Source organism: Typha latifolia, chromosome 11 (genome assembly GCF_019914945.1).
Source record: "Typha latifolia isolate L0001 chromosome 11, TyphaL0001v2, whole genome shotgun sequence".
Lineage (NCBI taxonomy): Eukaryota > Viridiplantae > Streptophyta > Magnoliopsida > Poales > Typhaceae > Typha > Typha latifolia.
In genome coordinates, this window is record NC_133096.1 from 10,320,597 (window position 1) to 10,334,158 (window position 13,562).

The 13,562-nt window shown below is 38.1% G+C and overlaps 3 protein-coding genes across 4 annotated transcripts; all 3 read left to right on the forward strand.

The window, feature by feature from the left end:
* The first annotated feature begins 2,167 nt into the window (after positions 1–2,167).
* LOC140797203 (receptor-like protein 45) lies at positions 2,168–4,296 on the forward strand. Its single transcript, XM_073150480.1, has 2 exons — positions 2,168–2,797; positions 3,499–4,296. Exons 1-2 carry the CDS (start codon positions 2,168–2,170, stop codon positions 4,294–4,296), a joined length of 1,428 nt encoding a protein of 475 aa, XP_073006581.1.
* A 3,359-nt stretch (positions 4,297–7,655) lies between these two features.
* Positions 7,656–10,748, forward strand: LOC140797343 (receptor-like protein EIX2). Of its 2 annotated transcripts, none has more exons than XM_073150708.1 (2): positions 7,656–10,100; positions 10,173–10,748. In XM_073150708.1, exons 1-2 carry the CDS (start codon positions 7,757–7,759, stop codon positions 10,511–10,513), a joined length of 2,685 nt encoding a protein of 894 aa, XP_073006809.1. In that variant the 5' UTR covers positions 7,656–7,756; the 3' UTR covers positions 10,514–10,748. The 2 variants fall into 2 exon arrangements, with proteins under 2 accessions (XP_073006809.1, XP_073006810.1); XM_073150709.1 differs by having other exon boundaries at positions 7,656–9,529; positions 10,173–10,444.
* A 179-nt stretch (positions 10,749–10,927) lies between these two features.
* Positions 10,928–13,029, forward strand: LOC140797367 (aspartyl protease family protein 2-like). The gene has a single exon (XM_073150740.1). It carries the CDS (start codon positions 11,379–11,381, stop codon positions 12,861–12,863), a length of 1,485 nt encoding a protein of 494 aa, XP_073006841.1. The 5' UTR covers positions 10,928–11,378; the 3' UTR covers positions 12,864–13,029.
* The last annotated feature ends 533 nt before the right edge of the window (positions 13,030–13,562 follow it).

Here is a 13,562-nt window from a genome sequence, read left to right on the forward strand (position 1 = left end):
ATAAGCAAAACAGTAGTGTGTAGACAATAATAAACAATGAGATATCAATAGCAATGGGATAGTGATCATATTGTTAAAGAGGTTTATGTTATATGAATGTACTTAGTTCAAATTTTAGTGGCACTTATTTAATTTAGAAAATATTAAGTTCCCACTTCTCAAGGATTAAAAAAAGAATTATTCACCACATATATCCTACATTTCTACTAATTTTTATTAATGTCACGCTTTTGAAGATTTTATAACTAAACCTTTTATTTTTCCTTATGGCATTTTGGGTTAAATAAATTCAATCATTTTCAAGTGAATCAGGGTAAGTTATGTAGTTATATAAAGTAGGTGTTATACAAATATTATAGGGAAAAAAAATAAAAGTCTAGTTATTAAAAAAATAGTGAAATTATAAGGTATGATTTAAAAATATTTCATTCTGGACTTTAAAAACATTTTATTATGGAATAGAAAATATTTTGTAAACTTTAGAATTAAAACCATTAATTTGACTTTAAAATATAATTTCATTTAATTTTACTTTAATCTAAAAGTTTACTTATATTAAGCATATTAGGTTCATTCTAGGTCTATAGTTACTTTAGTTCATTTATATGATAACTAATTGCTAAGAAAACTAATGGGCTGAATAGTTGTAAGACATTTTAAGCAAAGCACAATGGTTGAATAAGAAATATTCATATGATAAAGCATTAATAATAATAAAACAAAATATATGGTAATTTTTATAAATTTGCTGAAAAATAAAGATCTCTTATATTTTATTTATAGAAAATAAAATATATTAGCATAAAGATTTCCTTTATTATTTTCTGAAAATAAAATATAATAATAATTTTTTAAAACAAATCCGGAATTCCTTTGAATTGAAGTAATCCTAATTTATATCTTATTTTCTAGAAATAAAATAATATTATTTATTTTCAGGAATCCGAAATCCATATAAATTGAAATATTACTAATTTATATCTTATTTTCTACAATAGAAATAGATATTAATTATTTTTATAAATCTAAAAATTCATTTGAATTGAAATATTCCTAATTTATTTCTTATTTTCTGCAATAAAAATAAATACTTTGAAATCTGAAAAATAATAGACAATAAAATCCCTTTTTTTTTCCAAGAATGATAAATATGAATTTTCTATAAAATACAAAATCTTAATATTTCTAATTTTTTTATTGAAAATCCTTAAAACAATGAATTTCTTATCTTATAAAATCAAACTGGATAAGAATAAACATAAAGATATTTATAATTCATCAATTCTATTTTTATATAATAAAAATTTAAGAAAATATGAGCGGAGACTTGCTTTTATCGCTCAATCTAAAATAATTTGATTTTCTCATCCTAATCATAATCTGCACGAATTTCGAAGCACCGATTGTTTTTTTTTTTTTTCTTCTCTTTGGTATGATAAAATCTTTTTTCCTCTATTTTCTTTTTTTTCTCTCTCTAATCTCCCTCTTTTTTTTTCTCTCTCTAATCTCCCTCAAGAATAATCTCATTTTCTCTCTCATTTTTATTTCTCGGTAGTGAGTACTATAGCGCCAAATTTCTCCCCTAAAAAATCCCTCTAAGGTTTTCTTCTAGGCCCCCTTTTATAAAAGAAAAAAATATAATACTAGAATAAGAATTCTAATATCTTAAAGATATATCTAAAAAATTAATTTAATTTAATAAAAATCTTAAAACATAAAAGATAAAATAAAATTCATCATTATCTAAATTGTATATTTTTATTTATTTTATTTATTTATGTTCCAAAATTCTAGGTTGTTACGCGTCGTGTGCAGCAACAGGACAAGCCATGTTGTGAAACTCGACCTCCATAACAACACTGACATGATCAATTATAAGTTTCGAATGTTGGGTGGTGAGATCAGTCCTTCTCTGCTGGCTATAGAGCATCTCAACTACCTCAACCTAAGCTATAACAATTTCGGACATAAACGGATACCAGAATTCATTGGCTCCTTTAAGAACTTGAAGTATCTCGACCTCACTGATGCAGGCTTCGGTGGGAGCATACCTCCTTAGCTCGGTAATCTCACAAAGCTTCTCCATCTCGATCTTTATTTTAACTCTTTGCACTCGGTTCATCTGGTATCATGGCTACCACGTCTCTCTACCTTGAAGTACCTCGACATGAGTGAGGTAAACCTTAGTGCTGCTATGGATGGAGTGCAGGCCATGAGCATGCCTCCAGCTTCTCTAAGAGTTCTTTATCTATTTGATTGCAATCTCAACGCGACGTTCTCTTCTCTGCCTCTTTACTCTTCTAATCTCACATCACTTGTGAGCCTTGGTCTTGGGGGCAACTACTTTCACGGTCCTATTCCTAATGGCCTGCTAGGAAATATGACCTACCTCGAAAAACTTGGGCTTGGAGGCAATGATCTCATTAGCATGATACCGAGGACTTTAAAGAATCTACACAACTTGAAAAAGCTAATTCTATGGGATAATCAAATCAACGGGGACATAGCAGAATTGATGAAAAGGTTGCCGCCCAAGATAGAGGGGTTGTATTTGTCTGCAAATAACTTGGTCGGAAGTCTGCCAAGTTGGCTCGAGCACATGACCAGTCTAAGGTATCTTTATCTCGGTTACAACAGCCTGCGAGGTCCCATACCTTTCGGGATTGGAAAGCTCACTAATTTGAGCGGTTTGTATTTGAGTTCCAATCACTTTGTTGGGATTATATCAGAAGATCATTTTGCAAATCTGACGAGATTAGAATATTTATCCTTGTCCGACAACAGCAACCTGACGATGGTAGTAGACCCAAATTGGATCCCTCCATTCAAATTGAATTTAGTAGACTTGAGCTCCTGCAATCTGGGACCCCATTTTCCTACGTGGATTCGATCGCAGATGACATTATCTATTTAATGATGTCTAATACAGAATAGACGATAGGTTGCCGATTGGTTTTGGAATGTCATTTCTTCGGTTGAATATCTTGATCTCTCTCTAAACCAGATTAGCGGAGTGTTACCATCGACTCGGAGTTCTTGTCACAAAGATATGAAATAAATCTGAATTCAAATCAGTTCCATGGTGGGGTCCCAAAATTACCGACCGCCTTCAAGTGCTGGATCTTTCAAACAACAAAAGATATCGGTACCATCCCATTATCTATGTGCAACCAGTTGCAGTCCTTAGAAATCTTGGATCTATCGCACAACTGCCTATCAGGACAACTTCCTCAATGTTTGACAAGCAGGAAATCTTTTAGAGCTGATCCTGGCGACTTGACATCGATAGGTTCTAAACTTTTAATAGTAAGCTTCAGCAATAATAGCCTCTCTGGTGAATTCCCTTTGTTTTTCCGAGGTTGCCAGTATCTTAATTTTCTTGATCTTTCTTATAATAACTTCTATGGAAGCTTGCCGATATGGGTAGGTAAAAGATTGCCGCAACTAGCCTTTCTCTTATTAAGGTCTAACATGTTTTCTGGCTATATACCTATTCAGCTTGCAAAATTAGACTATCTCCATGTTTTGGATCTTGCTCACAACAATCTGTCAGGAACCATAGCTCCATCTCTCGTGAACTTCACAGCAATGACTATATTCTCCTCGTACGGAAGTTATTATCTCCCTGATTTCATTAGCCTTTTAGTGGTCACAAAAGGACAAGCTCTAGAATACTATTCCAATACAATAATGTCTCTCATGTCGAGCCTCGACTTATCAAGCAACTATCTAAGTGGAACCATCCCTCAAGAGATAGGAGGCCTTGCTACATTGAAAAATTTGAACTTGTCCGGGAATCGATTGATTGGGAATATTCCAGAGACGATGGGTGGTCTACGGTCATTGGAATCTCTTGACCTATCAAACAATGAGCTTTATGGTGAAATTCCTCCAACTCTATCAGTTTTAACTTTTTTGAGCTACTTGAACTTGTCCTATAATAACCTCTCAGGAAGAATACCTTCTGGGCAGCAACTACAAACACTTGACGATCCGTCAATCTACAAAGGCAACAACAATCTTTGTGGGCCTCCTATTTCCAAGAATTGTTCAGGAGGAGATGGAACGACTCTAGATGATCCTCTAGAACTTGAAGATGGAAACGAGATGTCATCTTTTTATCTCAGTATGGGTCTAGGATTTGCAGTGGGGCTTTGGGTGGTCATTGGTCCATTACTGTTCAAGAGGACATGGTGCGCAACTTATTTCCTCTTCATTGACAACATCTGTGATAAGATTTATGTGTTTATGGTTCTTAATTGGGCTAGGCTCATTGCCAACATCAAGAAGAAATAAAGCAGAGGCGTGGTTATGCAAACGGAGGAGTTTCCATGGTTCAGATGATGGAGATTAGTCACTGTTTATTGCTAAATTGTGTGATTATGCTATCAACATCCAAATATTGATCACATCTTATAATAGATAAAAGAAGTAGATATGTATCAAATATGTTGCTCATCTATCTCTTCCATGTATCTATATATCAGACTTGTAATTGTCTTTCACATCTTCAACATGCTGCTTTTCTACTAAGGTTGTGTTGTTGAAAAGTAGTTAAAACTCCAATCTATCAGATGCAGCAACTTTTGTTACCTTACAAATTATCACAACTTTACTAATTTACATAGCTTTGGTAATTAACATAACTTTTTTTTCTATCTTACTTTTATTATTTTACTAAGTCTACATTCTTATTCGTTTTCCTCCTTTAGAATTCTATAAACCAATCCCTAAATATAACAATGTTTTTTCTTCCTTCCTTCTATGGCTTGACGGAGGAGAAATTTTAGTTGCCAATAATTCCATCCGCGTAGGACCAATGCTCAGGAATACAGTTCAGTTGAACACATAATAATGGGAGATATCCTAATTTGATGTTGGCATTTAATTGTATCTTAGTGATCATATTGTTAAAGAAGTTTATGTTATATATGAGTGTAATTAGTTCAAATTTCAGTGGCACTATTTTAATTCAGAAAATATTAAGTTCCCACTTCTCAAGGATTAAAAAAAGAATTATTCACCAAATATATCCTGCATTTCCACTAATTTGTATTAATATCACGTCTTTAAAAATTTTATAACTAAATCTTTTATTTTTCCTTATGGCATTTTGGGTTAAATAAATTCAATCATTTTCAAGTGAATCGGGGTAAATTATGTAGTTGTTCAAAGTAGCAAGAGGGTGTTATACAAAAATTATAGGGAAAAAAAAATAAAAGTCTAGTTATTAAAAAAATAGTGAAAATATAAGGTATGATTTAAAAATATTTCATAAAGTGTAATCTAAGGTTTGGTTCTTTATGGCACCAGCTGAATTCCACAATCATTAATATTACTTTCATACTCCATCTTTTTTCTTCGTCTTTTTTTTTCTTTCATTCCACAAACCAATAATAATGCTTTTAAGTGCTCTACAGTGGATGCCAATTCTCCAGAGCCATCTTTGTGATGGAAACAAGGCTCTAATCAATCATGAATTCATCGAATGAGTTCACTCATGGGTCATCATGGAGTGGAAGGTAGTACTAAAGATGAAGTTGGTGTTCTACCTCCAAAGAACTTATTGATGTGTTTCTATTCATATGTAAACAGGGTATATCCTATACAATTAATCAAGCTTCTCTACTACTCATTTATTAGACTACACCATGATGCTCTGTTTGAGGTTTTGTGATTTAGGGCTCATCATCTCATGGTTAAATTAAAAATTAAAAATAATCAAGGCCTCCTAATTAACTAGGCCTCTGATGCTTAATGCTTCCTTTTCTTCTTCTTCTTCTTCTTCCTGGTTATTTTTCTCTCTTGTATGAAATTAAGAACATGAAGAAATCTAAGGCTACTGAGCTGAAAGAAACACTGGAATGGAGGGCAGATTAAAGAGGTCTAATTAAGCTTTACTGAGGGCCAAAATGCAGAGTATCTAAAATAACAATGCAGGCAATTTTAGAGCATCATATCCAATGAACAAGAACAACTATATATGTCTATTAATGTCTCCTTCAATGCCACAGTAGCAATCACAATGAGGTGGCTCAAATGCTAGCTAATGAAATATTGGCTAAGGAGGCTTAGTGATATATTTAAGTAGTTTAGGGTTGTATATGTCTATTTTTTCCTCTCAAGGGTTTGAAAGTGATACAGAGAGCAGTGTGAATGAAAATATAAGTGAAACATAGAGTATTTTTTAAATATTTTTTGCTAAGTATCTAATCAATTTAAGGTTCGGATAACTCAAGATCGAATTGTCATTTTCTTTTAACTTTGATTAGAAAAATTCTTGATGCTGATATTTAACAACCATTAATAGAATTGTCTAAGTCTACCTTCTTGTTCTTCTCACTTCCTTTGGAATTCTATAATTTTTAGCGTCTTACAACGTGCAATATTATTTTCAAATGCCATTTCATTCTGGACTTTAAAAACATATCATTATGGAATAGAAAATATTTTGTAAACTTTAGAATTAAAACCATTAATTTGACTTTACAATATAATTTCATTTAATTTAATTTTACTTCAATCTAAAAGTTTACTTATATAAAGCATATTAAGTTCATTCTACGTCTTTAGTTACTTTAGTTCATTTATATGATAACTAATTGCTAAGAAAACTAATGGGCTGAATAGTTGTGAGACATTTTAAGCAAAGCACAATGGTTGAATAAGAAATATTCATATGATAAAGCGTTAATAATAATAAAAGCAAACTATATGATAATTTTTATAAATTTGCTGAGGAATCTAGTCCAGATTAGATTTCAAATAATCCCTGCCAAGATTACCATTTTCTTCTTCCTAGTGTTAGAATTCCACGACCATTAATATAATTTTCTAAGTCTTTTTCCCCTTCCTAGTCTGGAATTCCACATATGAGTATAACTTTTGAGTGTCTCATTCTAGACTTTGTTTCTTTAAACTTATTGTAGACTAGACTACCATGCAACTGATGCTTTGGACGTATTCAATGGATATTTCAATACATTTATTGCTCGGTTGAAATAAAATGGAGATGTAATAATGCACTACCACATTTATAATTGATTTATCCCTAAATATAACTATATTTTTGTTTCCACAAATTAAAAGTCACTTAGCTATATATCATCCATTAATTGTTGTAAGATAATAAGCTGATTTTAGAAGCATAAGTTGATAGGCTGGATGAGGTGTAAGTTGATTACTTAGTAAAACTGATTTTGTTATCACGTTAGATAACTAATTCATAGAAAAACTTGAGCCATATTACAAATAGAGAAAGCACTGGTGTATAGAGTGTAGACAATACGAAACACAAAAAAGGAGTGTAGAAGATTAAAAAAATCAGTGCCAATGGGATAGTGATCAGATTGTTCAAATGACTTATATTATATTAAGTGTTCCTGAATTCAAATCTAATGATTTAATTATGACATTATTAAATTCTCATTATTCAAAAAAGAAAAGAAGAGAAAATATATATATATATATATATATATACCTTTATTATTTGAGCATAAGTGAGAATCTAATTTCCATACTCTTCTTGTTTCCTTTCATGAAATTCCACAACCATCGTAATTTCCATACTTGGGCAAGGTAGTGTGGAATTGGAAGCTCAAATGTCTCTATCCACCATTGAAGTAACATGTGGTATATAGAAGAAGAATAAACATTCTCTACTAATATTGCCTTTAGGCCTTCACTACCACGACAACTTATATCCTATTAATCCCAGGTGTTTGGAAGAAGAAGAAGAAGAGGCAAACGAAGTTTAATGGCCAAGGCCGCAAGATCCTCTATCCAATGTTGTCGTATCGTCCTAATAATGATATGGGTTCTACTGGCCCAATATCAAATCCCCATTTCCTCCATAGCTGTGGAGCCCAAAGGAGGAGGAAGGAGTTGCATCCAGAGAGAGAGGGACGCACTTCTTTCCTTCAAAGCAAGCATTGAAGATCCCAGTGATGTCCTATCTTCTTGGCAGACTGGCCGAGACTGCTGCCGATGGAGGGGCGTCGTGTGCAGCAACAGGACAGGCCATGTTGTGAAGCTCGACCTCTGTAACAACTTCACCGACATCAACTATGACTACCACACTGACGTGATCAATTATAAGTTTCGGACGTTGGGCGGTGAGATCAGTCCTTCTCTGCTGGCTATAGAGCGTCTCAACTACCTCGACCTAAGCTACAACGACTTCGGACAAAAGCGGATACCAGAATTCATTGGCTCCTTCAAGAACTTGAAGTATCTCGACCTCTCTGATGCAGGCTTCGGTGGAAGCATACCTCCTCAGCTCGGTAATCTCACTAAGCTGCTCCATCTCGATCTTTCTTCTAACTCCTTGGAGTCGGTTGATTATGTATCTTGGTTACCGCGTCTCTCTTCCTTGAAGTACCTTGACATGACCGAGGTAAACCTCAGTGCTGCTGTGGATGGGGTGCAGGTCATGAGCATGCTTCCACCTTCTCTAAGAGTTCTTTCTCTATTTGATTGCAATCTCAACGCGACGTTCTCTTCTCTGCCTCTTTACTCTTCTAATCTCACATCACTTGTGAGCCTTGGTCTTGGGGGCAACTACTTTCACAGTCCTATTCTTGATGGCTTACTAGGAAATATGACCTCCCTCGAACAACTTTGGCTCGAAGACAATGATCTCATTGGCATGAAACCAGAGACTTTGAAGAATCTATGCAACTTAAACATACTAGATCTAAGCTGGAATCAAATCAGCGGGGACACAGCAGAATTGATGAAAAGGTTGCCGCCCAAGATAGAGGAGTTGGATTTGTCTGCAAATAACTTGACCGGAAGTCTGCCAAGTTGGCTCGAGCACATGACCAGTCTAAGGTATCTTGATCTCAGTAACAACAGCCTCAGCGGTCACATACCTTCCGGGATTGGAAAGCTCACTAATTTGAGCAGTTTGTATTTGAGTTCCAATCACTTCGTTGGGACTATATCAGAAGATCATTTTGCAAATCTGACGAGATTAGAATATTTATCCTTGTCCGACAACAGCAACCTGACGATGGTAGTAGACCCAAATTGGATCCCTCCATTCAAATTGAATTTAGTAGACTTGAGCTCCTGCAATCTGGGACCCCATTTTCCTACGTGGATTCGATCGCAGACTGACATTATCTATTTAATGATGTCTAATACAGGAATAGACGATAGGTTGCCAGATTGGTTTTGGAATGTCATTTCTTCGGTTGAATATATTGATCTCTCTCTAAACCAGATTAGCGGAGTGTTACCATCGACTCTGGAGTTCTTGTCAGCAGCATATGAAATAAATCTGAATTCAAATCAGTTCCATGGTGGGGTCCCAAAATTACCGACCAGTCTTCAAGTGCTGGATCTTTCAAACAACAGTATTACTGGTACCATCCCATTATCTATGTGCAACCAGTTGCAGTCCTTAGAAATCTTGGATCTATCGCACAACCGTCTATCAGGACAACTTCCTCAATGTTTGACAAGCAGAAAATCTTTTAGAGCTGATCCTGGCGACTTGACACCGATAGGTTCTGAACTTTCAATAGTAAGCTTTCGCAACAACAGCCTCTCCGGTGAATTCCCTTTGTTTTTCCGAGGTTGCCAGTATCTTAATTTTCTTGATCTTTCTTATAATAACTTCTATGGAAGCTTGCCGATATGGATAGGTAAAAGATTACCACAGTTGGCCTTTCTCTTATTAAGGTCTAACATGTTTTCTGGCTATATACCTATTCAGCTTGCAAAATTAGACTATCTCCATGTTTTGGATCTTGCTCACAATAATCTATCAGGAACCATAGCTCCATCTCTCGTGAACTTCAAAGCAATGACTACAGTCTTCTCATATAGAAGTTATTATCTCCCTGATTTCATTAGCCTTTTCGTGGTCACAAAAGGGCAAGCTCTAGAATATTATCCCAACACAACGATTCTCATATCAAGCCTTGACTTATCAGCCAACTATCTAACTGGAAAGATCCCTCAAGAGATAGGAGGCCTTGCTACATTGAAAAATTTGAATTTGTCACAGAATCAATTGACCGGAGAAATTCCAAATACAATCAATGGTCTACAATCATTGGAATCTCTTGACCTATCAAACAATGAGCTTTATGGTGAAATTCCTTCAACTTTATCAGATTTAACTTTTTTGAGCTACTTGAACTTATCCTACAATAATCTCTCAGGAAGAATACCTTCTGGGCAGCAACTACAAACATTTGACGATCTATCGATATATGAAGGCAACAACAATCTTTGTGGGCCTCCTATTTCCAAAGATTGTCCAAGAGATGGAACTACTCAAAGTGATCCTCTAGGATACAAAGATGAAGCTGCAATGACATCTTTCTATCTTAGCATGGGTCTAGGATTTGCAGTGGGGCTTTGTGTGATTTTTGGCCCATTACTGCTCAAGAGGACATGGAGAGTATCTTATTTTCTCTTAATTGACGATATCTATGATAGAATATATATAATTATGGTTCTCAGTTGGGCTAGACTCATTGCCAGCATCAAGAAGAAATAAAGCAGACGCATCATCCTAAATGCAAGAGGAGGAGTTTCTATAGTTCAGATCATGGAGATTAGTCACTGCTTGTATGCTATCAAGATCCAAATCTTGATCACACCTTATAATAGATAGAAAGTAGATATGTATCAAATATGTTGGTCATTTGATTGTAATCGTCTTTACATTTCAACATGCTGCTTTTCTACTAGTGCGGTTGAAAAGTACTTACTTAAATTCCAATCTATTAGATCCTGTAACTTTTGTTATCTTACTAATTAACATTGCTGTACTAATTAATATAAGCTTTCCGATTAGATGTGGAATAGTTTTCACATCAAGGCGTTTATCATATGTTATTGGAAATCTCCATTCTATATTGGTAGAGACTATCAAATTTTTTGGGAATTTAGAACAAAATATTCATACAATGAACAATTAATTCTTATTGGATTCCTCCTCAAAAAGACTGCCCAGAATTATCGACAGACATGCCCCAGTAGATAAATCGACTTATCTAGAACCCATAACAGCTATTATTCACCTTAGGCTTTAATTACAACTAAAACATTATCATATCTCCCTTATTTATTACTCCGTAAATAGTGCCGATAATTCCAACCGTTTGTCCCACTTTCTCTATAGTTTAACGCGACATATAATAAATTAGTAATGCATACATAACATAAAGTAGTATTCAAGGTTATTTTCGTCCTAAATAAATAGTAATTTCCGGGTGTACTCCACCGCAACCCCCGGAAGGAAATAATCCCAAACGGCCCACCGCCTCTCATTAATTACGGAATCACCCTTCCCGTTTTGTATAGATAGGCGACTCCACTCCCTCTTCACTCTCTCTCTCCCACTACTCTTTTCCACTCACATGGCGGTGACCACACCCCACCTCTTCCTCCCTCGCCTCCTCATCTCCCTCCTCCTCCTCTTCCTCGTCTCTAATGCCGCTGCGAAGCCCATCGAATACCAAACCTTAGTAGTAAGCCCTCTCCAGAAACCATCCTCCCTAGCCGGCGACGATGACCTCCTCGCCGGGACCCTAGCCGAGTCGGCGGAGGACGCTGCCACCTCCTACCTCCACCTCCGCGTCGCCCACCGTGACTCCCTCCTCTCCTCCAACTCCAAAGCCACTGCTGATGAGATCCTCCGCCTTCGCCTCGACCGGGATGCGGCGCGAGTGTCCCGTCTCCATGGATCTCTCGCCGCGGCGACGGGATCTAACGCCACTGGCCACCACCACCGCGGTGGATTCAGCAGTGCGGTGGTCTCTGGCCTCGCGCAAGGGAGCGGCGAGTACTTCACCCGGATCGGGATCGGGACGCCTCCGTCGAGCGCCTACATGGTGCTTGACACCGGAAGCGACGTGGTATGGATCCAATGCGCCCCGTGCCGCCGCTGCTACACACAATCCGACCCTGTCTTCGACCCCCGGCGATCCAGATCCTATTCTTCAGTGACCTGCGACGCTCCTCTCTGCCGCCGCCTGGAAGCCTCCGGCGGATGCAACGTTAGGACCAAATCCTGCCTTTACGAGGTCTCCTACGGCGACGGATCCATCACCACCGGCGACTTCTCCACGGAAACACTGACCTTCTCTGGCGGCGCCCGCGTCGGCCGCATCGCCCTCGGCTGTGGCCACGACAACGAGGGCCTCTTCGTCGCTGCCGCGGGGCTCCTCGGCCTTGGCCGCGGCCGCCTCTCTTTCCCCTCCCAGGCCGGCCGCCGCTTCGGGAGGCGCTTCTCCTACTGCCTCGTGGACCGAACATCCTCTCCCTCAACTTCCCGCTCCTCCTCCGTCGTCTTCGGCGACTCTGCCCTGCCGGCCTCGGGAATCGCGTACACTCCCATGGTTAGGAACCCCAAGATGGAGACATTCTACTACGTAGAGATGACCGCCATCAGCGTGGGCGGGACCCGCGTCCCCGGTGTGGCGGCGTCGAACCTCAAGCTCGACCCGGCCACGGGCAAGGGCGGCGTGATCGTCGACTCGGGGACGTCAGTGACGAGGCTGACCAAGGCGGCGTACGCGGCGGTGCGGGACGCGTTCAAGTCCGGCGCGGCAGATCTGAGGGCGGCTGCGGGGGGCTTCTCGCTGTTCGACACGTGCTACGACCTGAGCGGGCGGACGGAGGTGAAGGTGCCGACGGTGGTGATGCACTTCGCCGGCGGGGCGCAGGTGGCTCTTCCGGCGGAGAACTACCTGATCCCGGTGGACACGAAGGGGACGTTCTGCTTCGCATTCGCCGGGACGGATAGCGGGGTGTCGATAATTGGGAATATACAGCAGCAGGGGTTCAGGGTGGTGTTCGACGGGGACAAGGAGAAGCTTGCATTTGTTCCCAAAGGATGCTGATAAGTTCGAGTTATCCGGGTTTTTAGTTGGATAGTGTGCTTTTTAATTCCCCTATCTCTCTCTCTCTATTTGTCTCTGTTGTTGATGGTGTGGGCGAAGGCCTCTCTTGCGGTGGTTTCGACTGACTAATGAAGTAATATTAAGTTATTAGTGAACTGTTCATTAAGATTATCTCGTTTAATTTTTTTGAGCCATTTTAATGTTACATTTGTTTAAAGATTCCTAAACTCTATATCTTATTTTTGCGTAGACAATTTTTTTAATGACACTTGAATATTCGTCACTATACTTGAAACGGTAAATAATTATTTTGCTTTACCTTTTTCTCTCTTTCTTGTTTAGAAGGGTAAAATTATTTTTAGAGAGTAAAATAGATCAAAAGTCACATGAATTTTTTAACTGAAATTTTATATTAGTTAAAAGAGATCTCTTATTTCTCATAACACATTACAGTGAAAAGTGAAAAATGCTAGTGGGGGCGTTTAGTTCTCTAAATAAAACTCCTAATAAGACGAAAAGTAGTAATGGGATGGAGAGAGAGAGAGAAGCGTCGCTGTCGTTCTGAGAGGAGGTGGGGGGAGAACGGTCGGCAGGGGTGCACATGGGAGACCGGGAGGGATTTGACTCCTACGCGTGTCGTCTTTGTTTTCTTTTGCTTTTTCTCCCTGCCTCGGAAACCACAGTGACTACTGCCTACCT